Source organism: Pteropus vampyrus, unplaced genomic scaffold (assembly GCF_000151845.1).
Source record: "Pteropus vampyrus isolate Shadow unplaced genomic scaffold, Pvam_2.0 Scaffold150, whole genome shotgun sequence".
NCBI lineage: Eukaryota > Metazoa > Chordata > Mammalia > Chiroptera > Pteropodidae > Pteropus > Pteropus vampyrus.
The window spans coordinates 3732167-3750717 of record NW_011888931.1 but is presented as its reverse complement, the minus strand read 5'-3'; the positions used below and the strand labels follow the sequence as shown (position 1 = coordinate 3750717).

General features: G+C 40.7%; 1 protein-coding gene and 1 long non-coding RNA gene across 15 annotated transcripts in view; one reads left to right on the top strand and one right to left on the bottom strand.

The window, feature by feature from the left end:
- The window catches only part of MKX (mohawk homeobox), a 63275-nt gene extending 48894 nt beyond the window's left edge, over window positions 1-14381 (bottom strand). For 2 of the 14 annotated variants that reach the window (XM_011369507.2, XM_011369511.2), the window contains exons 1-3: window positions 14163-14350; window positions 11811-12077; window positions 9888-10047 (exon numbers count right to left, since the gene is read on the bottom strand). In XM_011369507.2, coding sequence (XP_011367809.1) covers window positions 9888-10047; window positions 11811-11998 — 348 coding nt within the window. In that variant the 5' untranslated portion in view covers window positions 11999-12077; window positions 14163-14350. Of the gene's footprint in view, window positions 1-9887; window positions 10048-11810; window positions 12078-12418; window positions 12648-12980; window positions 13068-13368; window positions 13569-13910; window positions 13992-14162 lie in introns of those variants that run through there. The other 12 variants (XM_023536160.1, XM_023536165.1, XM_023536166.1 and 9 more) reach the window with 12 other exon arrangements.
- Window positions 13171-18551, top strand: part of LOC105298323 — a 47035-nt gene continuing 41654 nt past the window's right edge. Inside the window, exon 1 of the long non-coding RNA XR_896429.2 lies at window positions 13171-13419. This is a non-coding gene — a long non-coding RNA (uncharacterized LOC105298323). The remainder of the gene's footprint in view (window positions 13420-18551) is intronic.

Sequence of the window (18551 nt, the reverse complement as noted above, 5' to 3'; positions counted from 1 at the left end):
TATCGCTCAAGCTCTAATTGTTGAACGGACCTGTGATGATTTCTACTTTTTAAAAAAACAAAGCTACATCTTTTTTTTCTCTTTATCCCCATGGGTAAAACATGACAATTTTTTCCAGTTTATATATATATATAAGCTCCTCTTGGGATGTACTTGTTATACGACTTTATATGTGTGCATATATGTGTGAAATATATCATATGTAATACATACATATTCGATATTGCCTCCTTTGTGTCTTTGCAACAATAATCACTCTTTTAAACTTATGTACAATGAGGTAATAACTCACCATGGCATTTCAGAAATCTAAGTCTTCATCGACCCCTCTTCCTGTCAAGCTGTGCTACTATTACTATGATTTAGTCTGACTTCAAGTCCTCAGTCTTTTCTAATCTCTATAGACAGACAACTGCTAGGACTTCTTGTTCAAGAAATATATATCTCTTATATATAAAGCTCTTGTGCTTTAGCCATGATGCTAAGTGTTCAGAATGGATAAACTTTGTCCCCTGCACACACAGAAGGACCAGCAGTGAAGAACTTATACATGCTTAACTGTGATACAAGAATTATTGCTATGGAAACACCAAATGCCTGGTCCATTTCTTCACTACATTTCTCGAACCTCTTTCTAGTCTCCAAGTCATGGCCAAAATATTTGTCCAAGACCTCTTTACTGCTTACTATGAATTTTAGAACATTATTTTTTTAAACTTCCATTCCACTTGAATGGATCTTAAGGACTATCATCAAATTCAAGTTGATGCACCATTATAATTTAATCACTTAACATCTTCAAATCCCCATTGATGTCCCATTATCTTATAACTGTGGTATAATAGAAGGAGACCTGATTTGCTGTTCTGAATTTGCCAAAAACATGCTGTGTGAATAGAAATAAGTCATTCGCTTTTCTGAACTTCAAATCCTTCATCTATAAAATGTGTTAGATGTTCCTAACATGCTTGTCAACTCTAAAAACTAACATCTGTGAACACAGCCCACACTCTCCTACAACGGTGATAATTCTCTTTATCATTGGTGCCAACCTACCTTCTGCTCTCAACCACTACTCTCTCTAGTGATGAAATATGTGTTTTTATGTCCTTCTCTGCCCCCTCACACACTCAGGACACACTGCAACTTCCTCTATGCCTATGTCACATATTTATTAAACTCCAACTCCAAAACTTGTGTTACTTTCTTTACTAAACATTCTATAATTCAGACAAACTTTAAATCTTAGCTAACCCTAATTTTTAACTAACCTGAAATCCTAACACAACTACCACATAGTACAGTGTAAAATCCAATTCTTATAAAACTTTATATTTTTATTAAAATGCAACAGCCTTTTAATTTTAAAAAAATTTATATAATTCTAACATAGAAAAATGGAGATCTTTAAATGTCATGGTGGAATTAACTAGATTTTTCATATATAGGGGTTGTATCCATTTTTTAATGTTTTATATACCCATAGTATATTAATTACATATTAGGAAACTTTACAGAAAGGTTTGCTGATATCTAATATAGGCTGTTTCTAAACTGATTTCATAAGTTTGATGGGTACCCAATCTGCTAATATATTTATTCTGAAAGTATTTTATTACCAGAAATTTACAGTACAGCCAAAGGGCTGGATATAAGATGTTTAATATCTACTTGCATTAAATCGTGAAAACACCATGACTTAGTTGGTTAACAAATCTGAAAAAATGGTTTTTTTGCAATTTTTTCCTGAGGAATTAATACAAACTCCATCAGTTTCGCCGAAGGTAAAAATATCAGCTCAAATTTTCTACCTTTAACTGACTATGGATTCCTTCAGGTTATCATACAAATTCTCCTTAAATCCTATTTTACATGAAGCAGGCCTCCTTACCAAGGGTCAGTTCTGGAACAGCATTTTAAGGTCAAACTCAGAGCTTTAAAAACACTGTACTTTATAGTGAATGCTTGAAGAACCAAATATCTAGAAGCTGAAAAGAAAATGAAGTAATTTTCATCCCACTCTGATAGAGGTATTTACATTCATCATATTGACCAAGCAATCATTACAGTAAACCCAAAGGGATATGCTGGCATCTGTCCACCTGAGAACTTACAGAATTAACAAACTTATTGTGGGTTACTCATGTGAAATATTGAACACCTCATTTCCACGCCATGTTGTATGGCACTTGTAATAACATAGAAGGACCTTTCTGAGATTTTGTTGAATATTTAACAGTTGCCATAGTCCTTGCAGTTATTAACTACATACATATCTCAGCAGAAGCACTCATATCAAGCAAAAACAGAGCTATGTCAACATAGGAGGCAAAATCTTGCAACATAGCAGTTTTAACCAAATGGTGCATGGACATATCCTAGGAATTTGAAAATTCTACTGTAAGAGGAGGAAGCATTAACATCCAATCATTAAACTGCATTCTGTGTTGTGATGAAAGAAACCATCCCAAGGAGATATTTCACTCTTATAATCCAGAAAAATTGTAAGTATATTTTAAAATATATACATACATAAACAATGGAAAATATTCAAACCAGATACAGCCTCTGCCCTTTTAAAAACTCTCCAAAGGCAATTATTTTTTGGTAAGATCCATTTCTTACAATAATACAAAACCCCAATTGTATACTACTTTATATTATTCCACAATAAAATTTTATATTTTGAGAGTACAGAGTATATTTTTATAATGTTTGCATAATAGTCAGCCATAGGAATCAAGCACAGTGGAAAATTTTGGTTGATTAGAGTCGAAACTATACGCACGCATGTGCACACACACACACACAAATCATCTCTCTGTTAAATTTATAAAAATGTTCATATCTCATTAGGAAGTAAGATGACAGATTAATAATGCAGATGAGAGTCAAACATAGTTATAGCACATTAAGACAAATTGCCAAATTTAGTGAGTAAAAACAACAAAAATTGTGTAAATATTCTTTCTGCTTCATTTTTCAGGGATGAAGTAGGTGCTGATTTGTATCCTTAGGATTTCTTTATCGGAAAAAGTACATTTTGTGGTCCTAAAGATATTTCTTGCACTCAAGTTTCAGCTTTTTGTTTGTAGTCTTAATGCAGATTGCTGACCAGGTTTTACACCCCTCCTTATCAATTTAAAAGCAACAAAATAAAGCAAAATATTTCTTAGGAAAAGTTTGACACACAACCAAAAGAAAAGCTTTAAATGTAAAAGAAGTGATCAAAGTATAAGATAGTCTTATAGTTAAGGAATAAAAGTTATGCTAACAGCTTATTCATATAAATTATGAGAAACAGAGATAGGAGGTTTCACAATAAATTAGAAATAAGAGTTTGGAACGAGAAATAAGGGGAACACTCCATATTTGCTATGGACATAAAAATACGGTATATTTTCAGATATGCTAAAATACTAAAATTAATTATACCCTTGCTTGTTCTGTAGAACCATCATATAGCTTTAAAGATAACAAGCTACCCTCTGTGTATTCCTTACAATGGGATGGATTTAAAAACTATCTTATCTTTGTCAGATTTCAAGACATTCTCTAGTTTTCAGAAAGGTGTTTTGGAAAGCACGTGGTGATAATAATGGTATTTTCCTATTAGAACCTATTCACTCAACCACCATGGAGAGATAGTTTACTATATAGAAAGTGCTGTGCTGGGGTGGTATGGAGGTATGAAGATAAATAAGACGTGATCACTCTTCTCAAGAAGCCTGACTCCACAGGAGAAATTTATTCAGTGAGAGAACCCTGTTTAAACAGGGGTCTAATTTGCAGCGATCAAAAAGCTTTATTCAGATTACAACTTTATATTTTCCCCCAGAATATGTTTATATAATGTGTTTGGTTTCCCATAGAGTCAGAATTTGCTTTGAATGTTTAATGTATATCTGACTTTTACACTCCCCCATATATATAATCATATAAGTGGGGAGATAGATACATATGTGTATTCATATATATACACATATTTCTTACATAGATATCCCTTATGCTTAATTGAAAATAACTGAACCTAACTTTATTATATATATGGTCTCTTGGTTGTACTATATATTTTGATTTTTTTCCCATTTATCATTTTAAAGTTTCAGAAACCAACTTCATTTACTATAAAATTTGGAAATCATTAAATAGGTGTCACTTATTATTATAAATAATTATCTTTGTCCTATTTGAAAATGACAGAATTTTGTGCATTTTCATTTTTTGAAGACTAGTGTAAGAGAAAGAAAATGTAATAGAAAAATTTTTTGTTACATCAATGAAAACTTCATGTAAATTAGAAAAGTGTAATAGCCTTACCGAGATCTTAAGGCGAAAAATAATTCTTTATGTTTGCACTATCATTACAGTTAGAAAATTATTTGTTTCTGTATCAAAACTACTTATATTGCATCTCAACAAAACTACCACAAATAAAAATTTAAATGTCTCTGCTAATAACTAATGTTACTTTTTATAATTAAAAAATATTCTATATCATAAGTAGTTTTGGCTTTTATATGAAAGAATAGCAAGCATTAAATATGGAACTATATAATCAACTTAAATAATATAATGTTTTATTGCTAACATCATTGTGAAATACTGAAATAGCTCTAAAATTTAGTGTATTTTCAAAATAAATAGCACACCTGTTTAAAATGAAATTTAAACATATGCGTTTATTTTCATAAGTCAAGTTTTTCTGACTGGAATAATTTATTTAGAAACTACTTTTGTAAATCACTGAAAGTTACAGTTTTATGTTAAACAGATATTAAGCCAAGACCACTAAATTAATTTTCCCCTCTAGTGCTGCAGCAAATCACTATTAATACCATTGCTTGTTAATATGAAGCAAAACAGATGTTTTTCTCTACAATTGTATTCTGAAAATAGAGAAATGCGTATTATAGTTTTTATATGCCTGAATACAAGTCAACTTTCATGCTTTGTTAAACTTTCCAGTAATTCCTAAATGATAATCTTAAATACTTTGAAAAACAATTTTTATATTATCTATGAGTTCAAGTTTATTTTTTATTTTGGGGTTCTCCTTTTTATAAAGTTATCGAAATGACCAAAATTTCGCAAGTATAGTGATGTGCTACTATAATATCTGAACTTCTCAGCTCATTTAGCTCCTCCTCTTCTTTCTGAATACATATGTCCTGTCTGCATATATAAAAGTTCATGTCACCATATTTATTAAACTGTGGTGTGTTGGAAAGAGCATTTGATCTGGAATTATATTACCTTTCCAGACCTACCTCTAACCTTACTTAGCTGTGACATATCTTGGTTACATCATCTTTATATTTTGAGAGTACAGAGTATATTTTTATAATGTTTGCATAATAGTCAGCCATAGGAATCAAGCACAGTGGAAAATTTTGGTTGATTAGAGTCGAAACTATACGCACGCATGTGCACACACACACACACAAATCATCTCTCTGTTAAATTTATAAAAATGTTCATATCTCATTAGGAAGTAAGATGACAGATTAATAATGCAGATGAGAGTCAAACATAGTTATAGCACATTAAGACAAATTGCCAAATTTAGTGAGTAAAAACAACAAAAATTGTGTAAATATTCTTTCTGCTTCATTTTTCAGGGATAAAGTAGGTGCTGATTTGTATCCTTAGGATTTCTTTATCGGAAAAAGTACATTTTGTGGTCCTAAAGATATTTCTTGCACTCAAGTTTCAGCTTTTTGTTTGTAGTCTTAATGCAGATTGCTGACCAGGTTTTACACCCCTCCTTATCAATTTAAAAGCAACAAAATAAAGCAAAATATTTCTTAGGAAAAGTTTGACACACAACCAAAAGAAAAGCTTTAAATGTAAAAGAAGTGATCAAAGTATAAGATAGTCTTATAGTTAAGGAATAAAAGTTATGCTAACAGCTTATTCATATAAATTATGAGAAACAGAGATAGGAGGTTTCACAATAAATTAGAAATAAGAGTTTGGAACGAGAAATAAGGGGAACACTCCATATTTGCTATGGACATAAAAATACGTTTTATAGGAGGAAGCATTAACATCCAATCATTAAACTGCATTCTGTGTTGTGATGAAAGAAACCATCCCAAGGAGATATTTCACTCTTATAATCCAGAAAAATTGTAAGTATATTTTAAAATATATACATACATAAACAATGGAAAATATTCAAACCAGATACAGCCTCTGCCCTTTTAAAAACTCTCCAAAGGCAATTATTTTTTGGTAAGATCCATTTCTTACAATAATACAAAACCCCAATTGTATACTACTTTATATTATTCCACAATAAAATTTTATATTTTGAGAGTACAGAGTATATTTTTATAATGTTTGCATAATAGTCAGCCATAGGAATCAAGCACAGTGGAAAATTTTGGTTGATTAGAGTCGAAACTATACGCACACATGTGCACACACACACACACAAATCATCTCTCTGTTAAATTTATAAAAATGTTCATATCTCATTAGGAAGTAAGATGACAGATTAATAATGCAGATGAGAGTCAAACATAGTTATAGCACATTAAGACAAATTGCCAAATTTAGTGAGTAAAAACAACAAAAATTGTGTAAATATTCTTTCTGCTTCATTTTTCAGGGATGAAGTAGGTGCTGATTTGTATCCTTAGGATTTCTTTATCGGAAAAAGTACATTTTGTGGTCCTAAAGATATTTCTTGCACTCAAGTTTCAGCTTTTTGTTTGTAGTCTTAATGCAGATTGCTGACCAGGTTTTACACCCCTCCTTATCAATTTAAAAGCAACAAAATAAAGCAAAATATTTCTTAGGAAAAGTTTGACACACAACCAAAAGAAAAGCTTTAAATGTAAAAGAAGTGATCAAAGTATAAGATAGTCTTATAGTTAAGGAATAAAAGTTATGCTAACAGCTTATTCATATAAATTATGAGAAACAGAGATAGGAGGTTTCACAATAAATTAGAAATAAGAGTTTGGAACGAGAAATAAGGGGAACACTCCATATTTGCTATGGACATAAAAATACGGTATATTTTCAGATATGCTAAAATACTAAAATTAATTATACCCTTGCTTGTTCTGTAGAACCATCATATAGCTTTAAAGATAACAAGCTACCCTCTGTGTATTCCTTACAATGGGATGGATTTAAAAACTATCTTATCTTTGTCAGATTTCAAGACATTCTCTAGTTTTCAGAAAGGTGTTTTGGAAAGCACGTGGTGATAATAATGGTATTTTCCTATTAGAACCTATTCACTCAACCACCATGGAGAGATAGTTTACTATATAGAAAGTGCTGTGCTGGGGTGGTATGGAGGTATGAAGATAAATAAGACGTGATCACTCTTCTCAAGAAGCCTGACTCCACAGGAGAAATTTATTCAGTGAGAGAACCCTGTTTAAACAGGGGTCTAATTTGCAGCGATCAAAAAGCTTTATTCAGATTACAACTTTATATTTTCCCCCAGAATATGTTTATATAATGTGTTTGGTTTCCCATAGAGTCAGAATTTGCTTTGAATGTTTAATGTATATCTGACTTTTACACTCCCCCATATATATAATCATATAAGTGGGGAGATAGATACATATGTGTATTCATATATATACACATATTTCTTACATAGATATCCCTTATGCTTAATTGAAAATAACTGAACCTAACTTTATTATATATATGGTCTCTTGGTTGTACTATATATTTTGATTTTTTTCCCATTTATCATTTTAAAGTTTCAGAAACCAACTTCATTTACTATAAAATTTGGAAATCATTAAATAGGTGTCACTTATTATTATAAATAATTATCTTTGTCCTATTTGAAAATGACAGAATTTTGTGCATTTTCATTTTTTGAAGACTAGTGTAAGAGAAAGAAAATGTAATAGAAAAATTTTTTGTTACATCAATGAAAACTTCATGTAAATTAGAAAAGTGTAATAGCCTTACCGAGATCTTAAGGCGAAAAATAATTCTTTGTGTTTGCACTATCATTACAGTTAGAAAATTATTTGTTTCTGTATCAAAACTACTTATATTGCATCTCAACAAAACTACCACAAATAAAAATTTAAATGTCTCTGCTAATAACTAATGTTACTTTTTATAATTAAAAAATATTCTATATCATAAGTAGTTTTGGCTTTTATATGAAAGAATAGCAAGCATTAAATATGGAACTATATAATCAACTTAAATAATATAATGTTTTATTGCTAACATCATTGTGAAATACTGAAATAGCTCTAAAATTTAGTGTATTTTCAAAATAAATAGCATACCTGTTTAAAATGAAATTTAAACATATGCGTTTATTTTCATAAGTCAAGTTTTTCTGACTGGAATAATTTATTTAGAAACTACTTTTGTAAATCACTGAAAGTTACAGTTTTATGTTAAACAGATATTAAGCCAAGACCACTAAATTAATTTTCCCCTCTAGTGCTGCAGCAAATCACTATTAATACCATTGCTTGTTAATATGAAGCAAAACAGATGTTTTTCTCTACAATTGTATTCTGAAAATAGAGAAATGCATATTATAGTTTTTATATGCCTGAATACAAGTCAACTTTCATGCTTTGTTAAACTTTCCAGTAATTCCTAAATGATAATCTTAAATACTTTGAAAAACAATTTTTATATTATCTATGAGTTCAAGTTTATTTTTTATTTTGGGGTTCTCCTTTTTATAAAGTTATCGAAATGACCAAAATTTCGCAAGTATAGTGATGTGCTACTATAATATCTGAACTTCTCAGCTCATTTAGCTCCTCCTCTTCTTTCTGAATACATATGTTCTGTCTGCATATATAAAAGTTCATGTCACCATATTTATTAAACTGTGGTGTGTTGGAAAGAGCATTTGATCTGGAATTATATTACATTTCCAGACCTACCTCTAACCTTACTTAGCTGTGACATATCTTGGTTACATCATCAGTAAAATGCTGACAATAACTCCTGTATATCACAATATTTTTGTGAATATCAAATAAGATTATGTAGAGAGAAACCTAGTCAAATGTAATGTTCTTTAGAGAAGAAACGAACTTGCACTATCTCTCTACACTTGACAAGTAACCCAACCATTTGAAATCTGCCTCTTAATCCCGAAGAAGATACCACCAGGGAAATTTTGTGGCTTCTAGCTAATGCCTAGGTCGCTTCTTTAAAAAAAAAAGGAAAGGAAAAGGAAAAAAAAAAATCCAAACCCACTTCTAGCCCATTCAACCTACCTCCTTTTTTTTTGTCTGTAAAGGCAATTTTGAAAGTTATTCCGTCCTCAACCTTTAATACGAGGTCTTAATGAAAGTTGCCTTTCTACATGGTTCTCAATGTTTGGTCCAGGGCCAGCAACTTCAGCATCACCCCTAGAACTTGTTAGAAATGCAAATCATGGGCCCCACCCCAGACCTACAACTGAAGCAGAAACTCTGGGGTGGGGCCCAGCAATTTGTGTTTTCACAAGTCCTCCAGGCAATTCTGATGTACATTCCAGTTTGAAAATCACTGCGGGTAGTCCCATCTGTATCCATCTATATACGGTCCACGAGTCCGGATTCCCAGACATCTTCACTTAACTCTGCTTTTGACTTTTCACCACCTTCTCTAATAGAACACCACGCGATCCCTCCTGGACTGAACATAAGCCCTGAACTGATCGATAGGATTGAGAGGAAACCCAGAAACTGCTCCCAGAACACAACACTTTCTCAGTGCCAACCCCTCATCATCCTCAGCATCAGAGCCAAAGCATCCAGCCGCCCTTTCTCTGCTCCAGCCTTCCCAAGGACCAGGCGCCAGGGGGAGATGCGCACAAAAACTAAGTGTGCGCTCTCCTCACCCTTTTGCCAGGAGACGGATCAGGGGTGGGTCCCGATTACCTGCACGAGAGTCATCTGCGAGCCGAGAGCCAAGAGTATCTTCTCCGTCTTGGTGGGGTACGGGTTGTCACGGTGCTTGTAAAGCCACTGCTTGAGGGGCCGCGCCATGTCTTGCAGGGCCTGCCGCTTGTGCCTCACCTTCCCTCCGTTCTGCCGGGCCCTGGGACACAGCGGGAGGAAGAGGCCCTGGTGAGCCGCACAGTCTGGGCGCAGCTCGCCGGTGTCCCCCATACAGGGAAGCGTTTCAGCCGCCGCCAAGCTCCCGCCGGGCACCCCAGGTCACCCAGCCCCACCGGCACGCCACGAGGCTGGGGCGGAGGGGCCACACAATTTCTGGGTGGGGATATCTGTTTATCAGCATCTCTCTTTAAAATGGTCTGGTTGTCGCAGGGGGCTCATGTGACAGTGAAAGACGTTATGTTTATCTTGAAAAGGGGGGAAATCTTGAAGCCAGTAACCCGAGGTTAGGGGTTTAGGTGACAATGGTTAAGTGATTTGAAGGAAACGTTATTCAAACTACAGATCTGTGCAGCAGGGCTGTCACCCTTCCCTCGCCCGCCTCCTCACTTCACCCTCCTCAAGTGGCCCTGGCCTCGCGGGCCGCATAGAGGTCGCTGCCGGCTCTTGAACGCTCTTTCAGGGAATTCATGCCTGCGTCTCAGGACTTCCCGTTGCCTGTGGTCAAAGGAAAGGTCGCCCACTGGACGGCGGAAGTAAAGCAAGGCGTGATGGCCACCCCGCTCCCCTGGTTCTCTTCGAGATCTCTCCGGTTTCCTTTGATACTTGGGGAAGGGAGAAACTTTCCAATGGAAGGGTTCGTGGAGGAAGGATGTCGAACCTAAAAACACTCTAGGGGTCTTTTCTCGATGAGAGTTAAAAAGTCTGGAAAACTGTCCCATCAACTAAAGTAAAAAGATCTCGGGAAAAGCATATTTCAAAGAAAAGACAAGCAGCCTGCAGCTCAACGTTGGGCGCTGCGCTCCCAGGCGGCTCCGGGAGGTGTCGCCGCTCGGCCGCCCGCGCGCACCGCCACTCCCGGAGGCTCGCGCGCCTGCGCCGCAGCCTCGGGGCCTTTGCCTCTTTAAACACTTTGAAATGCAATTCCATCCAAACGGACTGGTAGTAACATTTTGACGAAACCTAATCTCTATTTTACTAACCAGCAGCGCGGCAGAACAAGCAGCTGATGCAATCTTTCAGGTGGAGACGGCCAGGGCGGCCGCCCCTCCCCAACCCGGCGCTCCAGGAGCCACCAAGAGGTGGCCCGGCTAGAGACCTCCGTCCACGCGTCTGCAGCCCACCCGCGAGCTCTCCTTCCCCTCCGCCGGTCCCACCCCAAGCAGCCCCTCACCCTGCTAAACTGAAATCCGGTAGGCCCGCATCCTCCCCTTTCCGTGCGCATCTATGACGCCTTGCGAAAAGTCGACCTTCCCAACACCTTGGAGAAGGCAAGGAGAGCCGCGAGGCGGTAGAGAGGCCCTGCCGTGACAGGAGAGGGGATGCTCACGGGGCTAGCTTGACTTGGGAAGCCCCGACTGCTTGGCCCTGCCATGTTCCTACGCTTCCTGCTCAGTCCTTTCTACCTGGCGTTCAGCCGCGCGTTTGCAACCGTGGTCTGGAGAGGGACAGGTAACCCACCACCCTGAGGTCCAGGTATGGGAGGACTGCGGGGGCAGTCCCAGGTGTCCTCAGTTTCCAACAAACCTCTTTTGAGATGTCTTGACGAATGAATCCCCTCATATTTTGAGAAACCACAACCTTAAAATGAGAACGTGCCAAACCAGGACGCGGAGACCTGCCCTCTGGGGGAAACTCCGCGCCCCTAACCCGCCGGCCCCAGTTGACACTCTCACGCCTGCGCCGCTCATTGCCCCAACCCCTCTGGGACGCGGGCGGGCAGGGGTCCCAGGAAGGTGCGCATACCCGGTCCTCCGGTGTCTCAGGCCGAGGTTGTCCTTGAGGGGCGGGCCGTCCGGAATGCCCATCTCAGGGCGGACGTGGGGACTGTCCAGGACGCCACCATAGGGCCGGCCGCCCCGCTCCCGCTCCGGAACGCTGCGGTCCTCAAAAAGCACGGCGCCGCCGAGCTTGTCGAAGACAATGGTGTTCATGGTGCGGGCTGGGAGGGGCGCCCGGCGCGGCCGCAGTGCCTCGGAGCGGGGCCGCCGGGAGCTCCGCAGGGCTCAGGTTCTAGGAGATGAAGGTGCATTACGTTACTAGCTGAGAGCGCTCACACCCTGAGCGATTCGAGCCCCGAACTTGGCCGAAGCGCAGGGACTGCGGAGTCTAGGGGAGGAGCGGCACTGCCGCACCTGATCCAAGGGACTCGCGCCTCTCTGTACCTGGCTACGCCGCTGCCCACCCACCCCCCACCCTGCACACTCTGGGCACAGGTCCCTACTCTCCACCTTGTCCCGGCAATCTGGCCCGCAGGGCACTTCAGTCAGAAATGGTGTGCCCGCGGAGGCAAAGAAAAATAATTTCTTAAATGAGCCTTCCTGCTTGAGTTTTAATCTGGACGAAGCACACACCAGATAACGGAGCGGGATCGGCGCTGGGTCCCGCGTTTTCAGTCACAACTGTACTAAATTTAGGATAACATGAACTACCGCATCCGCAGGCTCCAGTTAATGAGTCCCAGGCCGTACGGGGATTTCTGGGAGTTTCATGTTCTCTAGATTCTGGATAGTTTGGCTGAACCTCCTGCGTCTTTATTCAGGCTAAGGTCCCTGGGGGTGGGAGTTGAGGGCAGGGAAAGTTAGCAGACTCCAGAGCTAGGAAGTTAACTGGCGTCAGTGGCAGATGCACCACATACTCCCTCTACCCCCAAGTCTTCCTACCATCCCCCAGCCCGCTCTGGGACGTGCAGGGTCCCGGCAGGTCAAAGGCGCGGGACCTCTGAAGCCCGCTTAGTGTGGTCCTCTTCTGCAGCGCGGGTGTGAGACTCCAACTCTGAGCCTTTCCACACTCGCCCCTTTCTGGGGTCTTGGGGAACCATTTCAGTGGCTGCAAAGGTGTTAGGAGCGGAATGCATCGTGGTCCGCGCACCGTCCGGCCTGCTGCTGCCACAGTCGGAAAAAGCCTCCAGCTCACCTCCCGTGTGGTGTCGGCAGGGAGCCTCTGCCCGCCGCGCGCAGGCGTCAGGGGCAAGTCCGCGCCGCCGCCTAGCAGCCGAGTGACCGCCCCGAGGCGCGCGGCCGCCTCAGCCCGCCCCATCTCCCCGCCTCGCGACTCCGGGCAGCTGGCGTTCTTTTCGAGCCACCTCCGCTTCCCTGCCAGCGCCCTTCACTCCGCCCCTCTGCTGCGTGGGCTGTCACCCCCACCCAGGCACAGATCCTCTGCCCCACCGAGCGCCCACTCCGCCAACGCCCCCACCCCGCCCTCCAGCCACCACAGCAGCCGCCACGCGTGACATTTAGGGCCGTGACCACAGCGATTAAATGAGGTTCCCGTCAGTATTCGTAGGGAGGAGAAGTCAGACCTCTGCTGGCGGTCCCGCGTCCCATAAGAATGAGTCCTCCCGCGCAGACAGGTACGTGTCTGGGGTGTAGACACATACAGCCTTGGCGATATGTGTGAAAGCAAATTTCTGTGCTCGCAGCCCCGGTTCGAAGGTCAGGACTCCCCTTGTTGTTTTTTTTTTCTTTTAAATCCGTGCGCTTATTGCTTTGCGTTCACACTGCTCTGTTTGTAAAACATACTCCATTTCAGCCCCGCGCCTCCCCCCGCCCCAGCCTTGTCCTCCTCTATGCAACGGCGTGTTTCCCAACGAATCCGTCCCGAAGTATGGCAGAGCGGGCCCTTCCCTGGCTGCCCCCAGCCCGCACAGAAATGACAACCACAAACACCCGGCGGGGTCGGGTCCGCAGGCAGCAGGCGCGGTGGGACTGGGAGGCAAAGGTCCAAGGGCTGGGTGCTGACGCAAGGGGTCCCGGGGGCGAGCGAGCCGCGGCTCCTAAGCTTCTCTGGGAGCCCACATGCGGTCCCCCACGCCTCTTCTCGGCTCCTGTGCTCCCCACTTACCCCGATTCACTGCAAATTGTCACTTAGGGAGCTTCCTCTTGGCGGAACCGCCCCGCCCCACGCCCGCGAACAATTTTAAGGCAAAGGAGGCGCGGCCAGGTGGGGGCTCCCAGGCTCCTAGCAGACCCTCCCGCCAGCCTTGGCCGCCGAAGGCGGTGGGGGAAAGGGCGGGGGTCTCCGAGGAGCCTGCGTCCAGATGGAGCCTCCGATCCCGCGGCCCCCGGCGGGGACTCGGCGACCCGAGGGTTGTACCTGGGACAGTGGGACCGGCGGCCGGCGGCAGGGCGGCTGGCTCTCCCGCGTCGAGGCTAGGCGCACTCCCATCCCCGCCGCATGTTCTCCGCGCGGGCTCCAGCGCGCTCACCGCCGCCACCGCCGTCGTCTCGGCTTTATTTACCCAGACGGGCGCGCGCGGCCCGGGAACAGGAATACCGAGGCCTTCTCATGTTTCCTGACTGCCTGGCCCAGCCGGCGAACATCCTGCGGGCGCGGTATCCACGTTCCCGGGCCGGCGAGAGGAAGCCTCCGCGCCCGCCCGGCCGCGGGTACTTCAGTTAACCCTAGCAGAGGAGCAGCCGCTGCAGGCGCCGCTGGGGAGCCCCCGGCCCGCCGAGTCTTCCCAGCCGGGTCTGGCTCCCAGCCCCGCAAGGAGACTACTACTTCGCACTTAGGGAAGAAATTGGAGAAGCCTCGAGTAGCGCCGGGCTCCGGCTCTTCGATCTGAAAGGCTGCGGTGCAAATCCCGTGTCTTAGCTGGCCCAAGTGTAGGAAATTTCACGAGTGGCTGGGCGGGAGAGACCACTACAGCGTGCCCTTAATTTTCCTCGCGGTTAGCTGGAGTCAAGTTCGAGTTTGGGTTTGCGCCTACAACGCGAGAGCCTTTTGCAGGAGGCGCTTGAGCCCCGGGAGCCTCTTTTCTGGTGTCACTGGGCTTCTGAGGTCTTAGCTGTCTCAAAGCCAGGCACACGTTCAGCTTCCGAGGCTGGAGAGGCTGTGCTCGCCTCCAGGCATAGGGGTGGAGGGAGGCAAGGCTGCGACGAGCGAGCCCAGGTATCCAACCCACGATGACCCAGATGTGGAAGAGAGGGCGAGCCCCCGGGCTAGGGATCTGCACGAAGCAAAGTGAACGGAATTTAGAAGAATCCCGAGCGAGAACGCGGTGCAAGGAGAAAGAATGGCGATCAGATCCTCTTATTGATACTTGGCTTCCCACCGTCACTCCAAATATAAGAGTAACGAACCTGTGGTTTAGGTGCAACTGGGAGCTCAGACCTTCTGGCAGCCTAGAAGATCGTCAAGGCGCGGAGCACCAAGGCGCCCGCGTTCTCGCCGCGGGCCTCCCTGCTGCAGCGACACCTTTCATCTTTTTTTAAAGAGCGAAAGTAGATTTACCCAAACCTGAAAGTCATAGCATCGTTTGTCCGTTCTCTCCTCTCAAGGTGGCTGGCCAGCGCTGGGGCAGTGGCCCACCTAAACATCTTCCTTATATACGGCTTAGAAGCGGTTAAAATATATACCGAAGCTATTTTTTTTCAAAGACTAACCAGACCCCCGAATTTTCCATTATGTTATCTCCCAAAATACGTGGCAGCAAATCGGACAGTGGCACAATCTAAAGCAGAAAGGGACGTAGGTTTACATTTTTGCTCATCAAGCAGACAAATATTATCATTTGATCACGTTTGCCGATGTTCTTGGTTCTCTTTCATTATATAACTTGCGGTTGCAGCGGAAGAATCTTGTCATTGGCGCTGCACTTGACTTGCTATGATGTGGGTTCAGTGCAGACATCGGTCTGCAAGCCTCGCTGTAGGGACTTAATGTCAGGGATACATCATAGAGTTTCAGCTACAGACTTGCAGCGACTAAGTTTTACAACAAAAGCAGTTCTAATTGATAATTTACAGGAGGAAAGAGGCCTGTTCCCTTCTATGATCTCTATGACTGATGGCAGTCACCAAACATGATAATGAAATCAGCTGTAACACGCCGCTCTGACATGCATTTTGGTCAGCTATGCTAGGTAAAGCAACAGGCATGTATGCAGTTGCTTACTGTTTCACTGACTTATGGAGCTGTATGCTCTAATATAGGCTGTTATGGGACAAATGAATTTTGTTGTTTTAGTCTTAACTGTACTTACACAAATTTAAAATGCATTTAGAGAATTTTGAATTAAGATATAGTTACAAGTAAGATTTGTTTCTTTTTAAATCTGATATAAAATATACAATAACAATCTTTCTTAAAATGTTTTATTTTTTTTAGTATAGGAGTAACATATACCTTGCTCTCAGATAAGTCGTTGGAAAATTAATATATGAGAATTCTTTTAGACTATAATTTAGTCATTAGAATGCATTTAAAAATGAAAGAACAATGGAGAGTCCACTTTAAAATGAAATTGTGTGGAGAATCCCTTTCAAATATACAAATGAGCATGAATTTTTTGATAGACCAAAATTTTATTTTTGTAAGTTTTATCCTTTATGCAAGAGTGAAATATCTTCTTCATTTTAATACACCATTCAGATACATTTATCATGATCTTAAATGTCACCTTTTCCTAAACTGAATTTTATTCAGCTTCTTATGCTATATCCCAATCTCACTAAATGAAATGCTGTATTATAATCCTCAGAAGTAAAACTTTCAATTTTAGAAAGATTTAAGAAAGTGGATGTAGTTTGTGGGAGATGGCCATATGTAAGAGAGAAAGAAAACTTAGGCCGGAAGTCAGAAGACTTGAGCCCTAATCTTAAATTCTGGTTAATTTGATGTTGGTTTAGCCTGAATTTACTAAAGTGTAAAATGAAGTTGATTCAGTTTTCTACAAATTTGCTTTACACTATTAAGATATTTTTTAAAATGTGAAAGCTAAGTATTGCTAAAGCTAGAATAATGTTAAGAACATTTAGCAGAAATCTAAATTTATTCTATTGTACTTCTAGTATAGTTATAAATATAAGTAATTTTTACTTTCTAATAAAAAAGAAACTTTAATTTTTAGCGTTTCGATATTTTACCAAGGAAACTGACATTTCAGAACAAATATTTGTCAAAATTTTTGAAGGTAATGATTGTTTTTAAACTCTCTTTTTCCAGTTATTACTTATAGGCAATGAAATAAATCAGAAAGTCAGAGAATGACTATCACTTCCCATTCAAATGGTGTAAAATAGGAAATTTAGGAACAAATAGCAGATTCACCTCACACTTGGCTAGTGGGAGAGATACATACTGGAGTGATAAGTAGAACAACATAACAAACATTATGAGCAGAAACATTATGAGTGAATTAGTAGACGGGGTGGCCCCCAAATATCTCACAAGCCATTTTTGCTTTATTTATACTTTAATCACAGAATAAATTCTCTCAGAGAAGGTCTTCTTCATAAATTTCACTCTGAGCAATCAAGAACAGAGTACGAGTCAAACTTTCTCTTCAGCCAGCTCCACCCAATCACATTTCTCAGAGGCAAGCTCCCAGAGGTGGCCACCACTGGTTCATGTGCATCCTTAAAACCTTTTCCTATTCATTCACATACGTGAATACAAGCAAAACATTATAGTTTCGTTTTATGAGTTTTTTTAAATAAATGAGACTATATAGAAGTGTTTACATACAGAGTATTAAACTAAAACTTACTTTTTCACTCCATGATTTCATAGAGAACTTCTGTAATAGTACATATAAATGTAATTCCTTCTTTTTAAGCATTATAGAATGTTCCATCATCCATTCAGACATTCCCCTATGAATGTTTCTGTCTTTTCAATTTTCACTATACTGAACATCAAATGTTCTTGTATATGATTCTTTTTGCACAAATGTAAGTACTTCTCTAGAAGTAGTTACACAGATGTAGAATTGCTGGGTTGAAGGAAACATGATTTAAAAATTTTGATAGATACTTCCAAATTTCCCTCTAACCTACACCCCCACTAACACATGAAAGTCCCCATTTCTTCTCATGCTTACACAACATTGCGCATGTTCAGTATTCATAATGTTCACCTAAATGATGGGTAAAATAATGTCTCATTGTTAGAGAACCGTTTCATTTACTTATGACATTTTCATTTCTTAATTGAAGAAATTTGCTTATATCCACTGCTTACATCTTTATAAGATGTCTTATAATTTATAAAGGTTCTTCGTAAATCACTTTTTCCATGACTTATATGTTTTATACATTGCAAATATGTCACCTGGTCTAAAGTCTGCCATTTACCTACTTTGTCTTTTGTTTTACTGAAGATTTAAATGTGAGTATAAGTCAATAAGTCTGTCTTTTCCTATATGAATTCTGGGTTTTGTATCTTCCTTACAAAGGCTTTTTCTATGTTTTCTTCCAATACTTTAAAAAATTGTTTTCACTTGGCTTTTTAATCCTTCTGGAATGAATTTGTATATATTGTGAGGTAGAAATCTAATTTGATGTGTTTTTTTCTCCAAATGAATGCCTGGTTATTTCTAGGGCATTTATTAAAGAGTTTTCCCCCACTGATTAGAAATAACTTTTCTCATATACGTGGTGAATTCCTTTTCATATGTCGATTGGTCTAACAAGGCTTTGAGAAGAGTTGCGAAACATCAAGACTATAATAAATTTACAATAGGCTTCAAAATTTTAAAAC